Genomic DNA, 8,730 nt, shown 5'->3' with positions numbered 1-8,730 from the left:
GCTTTGTTTTTATAAACATAAGCCTTAGCTTAATGCAACTCTGACAGCACAACTCTTCTCATTTAGGTGTGTTCTTTTTAACAATCTCAGCATTCACTTACTGTTGTTACACACACCACTATTGTTTTGGAAACCTAAACTGCATTAGAGCTATTGAATGATGTTCCGAGAAAATACACAGGTTTGCTCACCTGTAACTGTTCGGAGTTATGCTTTTGATTTGTAAAGCATAGATTTGGTATCCTTAAGCGTGATGTTCACCCACAGTACAGTTTGAATAATTTGTTTGATGCATATTGTTCTGTCTACTGCTCATGAATAACCACTTTAAATAATTCAGAGACATTCAAAAATTTTAACCATTGTAGTGTAGTTCCTATATTCCCAATAGACTCTGCACATTGGAATAACATAAACAGCAGTGCAGACGTAGGACTGAGGTCATCTAGGTCTCTACTGACTATGTTAGACTTAATTAGTTTTGCCAGCTAGCTCAGAGGTCACTAGAAGCTTTCTCGAATGTTCAGGAAAGGGTTAACCGTCCTGATTTAGACAAGAAGGGATTCGTTTCTGACAACCGCATAAACATGACAACTTTGCTCCCTCAGAATAAAGAGTGTATCTCTAGAGTCATGTGAAAACAATAGACGGCTATTTCACTCAGTCAATCGTGCATGCTTAGTTTCAACAGAGTGCAGAGAAATAGAGAGACGGGCGTTTTCAATAAAAGGTGTTATTTTATTGAGCAGTCTTCTTTCTCATGCAAGAGAAATGAATTGCCACAATTGCAATACTTATCATAAAGTAAAATGCGTACAGTAAAAGTAGTATTATGAAATAATACTGTAAAAGCATTGATATGGTTTCTTAGCCATATGATACTTTAAAATATGTAAAATATATAGACATACATAAAAACATTGACTAAATGAACTCAACTGGTGCGTCTAAGATACGCCTACCCCAGTGTTCCTGACCTAAGCCTAATACGTGGGAAGGAGTAAGTAGCAGTTTTAAGTTAAAGTTTGGTTTGGTAAAGGATCGGAATCAAGAATTCTCTCGAAGGTTTTAATCAGCTCCGTACCTTGGTTATAGAATGAAGGAGGTCTTGTATCTCACTTCTCAGGACTCAGTCTCACAGCAACCCGCGAGGGTAACTCAGAACACCGGAGCTGGATTTCTCGGCGTGAGAAAAGGCAGCTCCTCCAGCGCGTCAAAAAGGGAGGGGCGGCTTCCTTCTTCTCTGGCAACAGCTGGGCTCTCGGACAAGTAGAACGTCGCTCTGCTCCCCACCACCGTGTGTTTGCTTAAGGCAACATTGGTATATTTATACCTGAAAGGTGTCGGGTTTGACGTAAGGTTGGACATAGGATGTCATTAAGAACTAACAGTTCTTGCTGGACTCTAGGAGTTCTTGTGCAAATAAAACAAAAGCAGGAGGGAAATTCCCGGGCTGCTGGAGGCTTGGTTTGTTTAAAGAACGCGTTGTGCTTTCTAGGAGTCTATGGGAGTAGCCTAGCCGTGCTTTGGACTGCATGGGCTATTACTAAATATGGATCTGATTCTTATGCCTTTATAAGGGTACTATTTTTTAAGGGCATGAATCAGGAATATCGAATTAGGGTCCTAGATAGAAATACAACACCATATCACGTTGATACCTGCTGTTAAGATGAGATGGCGGTTAATTTTCTCTCATATATCGTAGAAAAAAAACAAGCATTGAAAATCACTTAATCAGAATGTGTCCGTCTGTAATGCAACTGGTGCTCATTTAAAGCGCTCTGATTACCTTTGGGTCGAGTATTCTGCATCTCCAAGCCAACCCTTCTTTCACCCCTCTTCTCTCCTTTCTCTTTCCTACCCTCTATCTATCCTCCTTATTAGCTTCCCACAGCATCACTCAATGCCACAGCATCACTCAGCACCACTCAACGCCACAGCACCACTCAACGCCACAGAACCACTCAACACCACAGCACCACTCAACCCCACAGCACCACTCAACGCCACAGCACCACTCAACGCCACAGCATCACTCAACACCACAGCATCACTCAGTGCCACAGAATCACTCGGCACCACTGAATGCCACAGCACTCCTCAACGCCACAACACCACTCAATGCCACAACACCACTCAACACCACAGCACCACTCAGCGCACAGCATCCCTCAATGCCACAGTGTAGCGTAGTTCCTATTTTCCCAATAGGCCCTGCGCGTTGGAATAACATAAACAGTAGTATCGACTTAGAAGTGCGGATCTTCCAGGCCTCTACTGACTATGCTAAACTTAATTGGGTTTGTTACCAACTAGCTCAGAGGTCACTGGAAACTTTCTTGACTGAAATAGGAAGTGATCAGCTTCCCTGGCACAGACAAGAAGGGATTCAGTTTTCCAACAACCGTGCAACATGACAACTTTGCTCCTCAGATCAAGAGTCAATCTCTAGGGTCGTGTGAAACAATAGACAGTTATTTTACTCAGTCAGGTTGGTGCAGTTTACTTTCACAATATGTAGAGAACAGAGAGACGGGCGTTTGTCAATAAAGAGTTAACATTTATTGAACAGTCTTTCTTCTCGTACAAGAGAAATGAATTGCCACAATTGCAAGACTTGTTATTATAAAAAGTACGTACAGTAAGATAAGTATTGCGAAATAATACTGTAAAAGCATTGATATGGTTTCTTAGCCATACAATGGTTTAAAAGTAATAAAACATATATACATTTATATATACATTAGGCTAAAATACTCAACTGGTGCTTCTAACTACGCCTACCCCAGTGTACCTGACCTAAGCCTAATACTTGGGAGGGGAGTGAGTAAGTAGCTTTAAGTTAAGTTGGTTTTGCCAAGGTTTGCTTCAAGAATTCTCTCTCAAGGGTTTAGTCAACACCATACCTCTGGAATAGAATGATGGAGATCTGGTATCTCCCTCAGGGCTCGATATCCCAGTCACCCGCAAGGGTAGACCAGAAACGCTGGAGCTGGATTTCTCGGCAGGAGAAAGGCAGCGTCTCGTCTTCAGCGCGTCGAGGAGGAGAAGGAGGGGGGACAGCGTCCGCGGGCAGCTTGCATCTGCTGGGCTCTTGCAGGGGGACGGCTGTTCAGCTCCTAAGTTCACCACACCATCGTTCGCTAGTTAGCAGCGATAGCAGTAGCGATAGCAGCTATGATATCTTCAGCATAACAGCAGCTTCAGGCGACGGGCAACAGGGGACTTGCTTAAGGCCACGTTGGTAGTATTTATACCTGAAAGGTGCCTTGTTTGACGTAAGTTTGCTGGACATAAGACGTCAATAATGATGTCACTAGGAAGTGATCGTCTATCAGTGCCCATTAGAGTTCTATTACTAATCAAAACACAGCAAGCGGGGATTTCCAGGTTTGCTGAGTTTTTATCTTGTTGAAGAACTCAGAGTGTTAATCTAGGAATCTTCAGATAGTGACTTCTGCTCTGTCATTGCACTAATTGGTTGCAAAGGAAGTGGCAGAGAAAGCTTTTCTGGAATGTGGCTCTGTTCGTGTGAGGCCAGAGATGAGTTACTGAATATTGCACTTGAACGGTTATGCCAATTTAGGGAATAAATGGATTTATAGCCGAATAGGGGCATAAGGTCACAGTATCAATCAGGATCCTAGATTAGAACGCCACACCCACTCCACGAATTCATCTCCATCAAATTACTAAAACTAGAGCAATAAGATGCATGTGTAATATTGCCCACCCCAAAATACATAAATGCATTTGAAATAGGCGTATATTGTAATACGTGAAAATTTTAGGTACTGTACGTTTTTGAAGCATAGAAATCATTCAAAAATTATTGCATATGAAATCAATGAACGATTATGCAAAAAGAATTACACATGAAATATCTCTGAAACAGAAGAAGGGCGAGATAAATCATCACATATAAATGCATTGCAATAACATGTGCTAGAGGCTGGTGTAAAGTTATTATGGGCCCGATGTAGGTAAAAGGGATTTTCCGATTTCAAAATACCGAGGCGGGCCGAATCGGTATTCTGAAATCGGAAAACGAGATGTAGCAAACAAACCGCGAAATAATAGCGAATCGGTCGGCATCGGTAATGTGATTCGCTACGTACCGAATCGGCACGGGCCGAATCGGAAAGTACCGAATCGGCTACCACCGATTCGGAAATAGCGGAATCGGCTACCACCGATTCAGAAATAGCTGAGTCGGTGAAATCCGAATCGGCAATTACCGAATCGGAGGAATGGAAACACACCCATGGCCAAAAAGCCCATAGGAATGCATTGAAAAAACCGAATCGGTAAAATCCGAATCGGATTTTACCGATTCGGTAAAAGCCGATTCGGTAAAAGCCGAATCGGTCAAAGCCGATTCAGCCAATGAGGTGGCTCCCCCTCCCCCACCAAAACAGGGAGTGGCAACCCTGGCAGGTGCAGCTAATTAAGAACTTTCTGGAGAGCCAGCCTGAGCTGAACACTCACAGTTAGCAGCAGTGGGAGTAGGAGGTAGTGAACTGTTCTGATCAAGATGGCAAACCCTAGTGAGAGCCAGAAGTGCAGCCAGAAGAGGAAGCCAAAATTCAGCACCACCGAGCTGCAGGTGTTGGTTGAGGAGGTGGTGAGGGTGCACCGTCAGCTATTCGGTAAGCTGTCCCTCAATGTGCCAGACAGCACCAAGAGGAGGCTCTGGGCAGAAATCGCCGAAAAGGTCAATGCTGCAGGTGTCACCCCCAGGACCCTGGATGAGCTGAAGAAGCGATTCTATGACATCCGCAGCCTCACCAAACGGAAGATGGCAGAGATCCAGAGGCAGGCTGGAGGCACTGGTGGAGGCAGGAACCCGGCGTCACCCCTCACCGACCTGGAGGAACTGGTCTCCAGCACCATTGAGAGGGAGAGCGTAACCGGAATTGGGACCCTGGACAGCTCAGCCAGAGCTACAGCTACAGGTAAGAAGCATGCGCATCATGACACACCCTACCAGACACCTCCCCATTAGACACAATGCATAGCCAAACCCCAGCACAGTACTGTGACCAACATACAAGAGACAAGCATCATGGTACATGTAGTCAGCAGAAGTCAACAAAATATGGCAGTGCAGAATCACAAGACAGGAAACAGTGGAACACATTCTAAGGAGATGCAAGGACATGTGGAATGCTTTAATTGTACTGACTGTAATACATCGGCACTCAATTTACAAATGCTTCTTTGTACCTAGGGGCACCATCAGGCGGACAAACAATGACAACAGAGGCAGCACCATCCACCACTGCACTCGCCGGGCCGAGCACCAGTCAGGCTGCCGAGGAGGAGGAGGACGAAAACACCATAGGGCTTGGTATAGAGGGAGACCTGGTAATAGACTTTGAAGCACTGCACTCCCCACAAATGCCGAGCACACCACCCTTGCAGTTCTCCCCAAAGAACTCCCCGACAAGGGACCTCCTTCCACCAACACCAGCTCCTGCCACGATCCTAGCTGTGGCACCAGTACACCCTGTCCTGGGAGCAGGGGCTCAGGCCCCGGCCAGCACCACACCCCCACCAGTGGCACCCCAGCCCACTCAGCAGGCCGGCAGCAGCAGTACCCGGCGCCGTGCCATTCCAACCACTGCAGCACCAGCACCGGAGGGCAGTGTCTTCCTGGGCCTTGAGGGTAATATGGTAAGGATCCAAAGGCAGCAGGCGAAATCCATCATGGCCTGCCAACGCCAGCTCCTGCAGCACAACCTGCAGATGGGGGAAATGGTGAAAGGATTTCAGTCCTTTGTGGATTCAAACAAGCAGGTAGCAGCAGGTTTAGGCAGGCTAACCACTGCCATAACCCAGTTATGTGGCAGACTGGATGAGCATGAGCTGGTGCGCAGGCGGGATGCCCGGGTGCTGAACCGCTCCATGAGCCGCCTTGCAGCTGCCACGGCCCAACTCTGTCAGCGCAGTGCAAACATGGAGTCAAGCCTCACACAAAATACGGCGGAGTTAACAAGGGGAATGGCCCGCATCACCACGGCAATGGAGGCCATGATCATCTCTAACACTGCCGCAAATCCTGCCCTGGACCTGGGGGATGCTGGGGACAGCAGCAGCCGCAGCAGCCCGGTCAGCGCTGCGTCAGAGCCACGCAGGAGCACCAGGCGCTCCACAGAAGCCGCTGGCCATCCTGAAGGGGGTGAGGGACACCCCAGTGGGGCTGCCAAGCGCTCAAAGAAATAGCCTTGCAAGGGCGGGTGAGGCAACCTGGACCTTAGACTTTTGTGTTCTTTGCTATTACACCTTTTTTTTGTTGCACATCAGTGCTGTAACTGTGTTGCAACAGTATTAAAAATTGCTTTTTCACCACAACCATTTACCTGTCTGTGCATCTGTACTTACTCAGAAATAGTTTTCTGTAATCTCCTCAAGTCTGTATCTGCCATCACTTGGCGTACACACCCCAGCTGGCTGTGTTGGTGGCACAGCTTCGTCGTCGTCATGGTCCTCGTAGTCAGACAACTCCACCTCAGTGCCCTTCTTCACCGCAAGGTTGTGTAACATTGCACATACAGCTATGATCTTGCAGCAGGTGATGGGGGTATACTGCCTTGCACCTCCACTCTTGTGCAGGCATCTGAATCGACTTTTCCAGATGCCAAAGGTCCGTTCGACGACATTCCTGGTGCTTTTGTGGGCCCGGTTATACCTCCTTTGGCTGGGTGTGGAGGGGTTGAGGTAGGGGGTGAGTATGAATGAGCGGAGGGCATATGCACTGTCGCCTGGAAGGGAAAGGAGTAACATTACACACATGCATACATGTATTACACCTAGCTACTTTGTGTTATGGGGGTCTGATGATGTGTCTCACCTAGGAGGTATCCTTCACCAAATTCGGCAGCCATCAGCCGTGCATAGATGCCGCTCTGTTGGAAAATATAGGAGTCGTGGGTACTCCCTGGAAATTTTGCTACCAGGTCTGTGATGGTGCACTTCGCATTGCAGATCACCTGCACGTTGATGGTGTGTGTAGATTTCCGATTGCGGTATATGTATTCTGTGTCCGCTGGTGGGCATATCGGAATGTGCGTGCCATTTATGCAGCCAATGATTTGGGGAAATTGTGCCATCTGGTAGAAGTCAGCTTTGGTTTGTAGCAGTTCTGCGTGGGTTGCAGGGAACGAGATGTATTGGTCCATCCTGTCTATCATGGCGTCAAGGAATGTGTGGAAGAACCTTGACAGGCTGCTCTGGGTCACTCCTCCTGCCGCTGCAACTCCACTTTGATAGCTGCCAGACGCCAGCAGGTGTAGGCTGCATAGCACCTGGACGTGTGCTGGTATGGCGTGTGCCCTTGGGGTGGGGTGGTCCAACAATGGTTTGAGGTCCCTGATGAGCTCAAGTATGGTGTCAGAGTCCAGCCTGTATCTCTGTAGGATCTCAGCCTCAGTGAGCATGAACAGGGTTATCCTCTGTCTGTAGACCTGTTCATTTCTTAGCCATTCCCTCTGTCCTTCCTGCTGTAGCCGTAGCCGCCTCGCAATGACATAAAAAGCTGCCATCCTGCAAGTTGCAATGCATTTTGGGGCTGTTTTTATGGGTTGGAGTTGGTTACCACCTGATTGTAATCCATGGTAAATACCGAGTGAATTCTACCGATTTTGAGCCGAAATCTGTGTTTCTGTGCCTCCCTACATCTCCCCATCTGTCCGAATCGGGGAATTTCCCGATCGGTGATTCTACCGAATCGGTAGGTTCTCCGATTCGGCTTATGTCCGATTAGGTTCATCTACCGATTCGGTACATGGACCGAATCGGATAATTTCCGAATCGGTGTCACTACCGATTCGGTACGTGGACCGAATCGGATAATTTCCGATTCGGTGTCACTACCGAATCGGTACGTGGACCGAATCGGATAATTTCCGATTCGGTGTCACTACTGATTCGGTACGTGGACCGAATCGGATAATTTCCGATTCGGTGTCACTACCGATTCGGTACGTGGACCGAATCGGTATTTGCATCCGATTCGGTGTATTACCGATTCGTTACATATCCGATTTTCGGTATGTACGTATCGGATTCTTTCCCATTCGGTACTCATTCCGAATCGGTATTCGCTCCGAGTTTTTTCATTGCCCTACATCTTGATGGCTGTTTACCGATCGGTAAGGGCCCAAAATCGGGAATTTCGGCCTTTACCGATCGGTAACGGCCTACCTACATCTGGCCCTATGTCTCTAGATGTGTTTAGAAATAGATGTTGAAGCTTCTGTTCTCTAAGAATAGTTTTTACCTTAAGCAAAGAATTTTTCATGCCAAAAAGCTAACAGAATATCATAGCCTTTTGAGAGTTTATCCCAAAATAGACCCTTTATTTTCCTAGTCTTATCACCCTCTATACGCAATGTTATTTCGTATATCTTATGGGGCTCGCTAAGTCTGGTGTCGGCAGTTTCAACCTGAATGAATTCATTCGTGTCCACTGTCTCCAGATGACTCATCAAGATTTTGCGGGCTATACTGATTTCTGCTGCACTGTCCAACATTGTCAATGCCCACTCCCCGTTTTTCAACTGTGTCCTCAGTATTTTCGGCATGGTTGATTACTCTAATACTGGCTACCTTCTTTTTTGGAAATTGAGATTTTTTACTCTGAGCAGGTTCCTTGTCTTTGGACTTGGTGTGCTCTCCTGGGTCTGACCGTCCTCTTCTTTCCGATTTCTGCGAAAAAGATCGAGA

At 47.0% G+C, this 8,730-nt stretch overlaps 1 protein-coding gene across 1 annotated transcript; it reads left to right on the top strand.

Moving 5' to 3' along the window:
* The first annotated feature begins 5,403 nt into the window (after window positions 1-5,403).
* LOC147683600 (uncharacterized) lies at window positions 5,404-6,228 on the top strand. The gene has a single exon (XM_086944879.1). It carries the CDS (start codon window positions 5,404-5,406, stop codon window positions 6,226-6,228), a length of 825 nt encoding a protein of 274 aa, XP_086801005.1.
* The last annotated feature ends 2,502 nt before the right edge of the window (window positions 6,229-8,730 follow it).

Source organism: Lissotriton vulgaris, chromosome 11 (assembly GCF_964263255.1).
Source record: "Lissotriton vulgaris chromosome 11, aLisVul1.2, whole genome shotgun sequence".
Classification (NCBI taxonomy): domain Eukaryota; kingdom Metazoa; phylum Chordata; class Amphibia; order Caudata; family Salamandridae; genus Lissotriton; species Lissotriton vulgaris.
The sequence above is the reverse complement of the archived record's forward strand: the minus strand, read 5'-3'. Positions and strand labels throughout refer to the sequence as shown.

What these genes read in the sequence shown, in the direction of transcription:
- LOC147683600 (XM_086944879.1), top strand. Translation starts at nt 5,404, where the DNA reads ATGCCGAGCACACCACCCTTGCAGTTCTCCCCAAAGAACTCCCCGACA.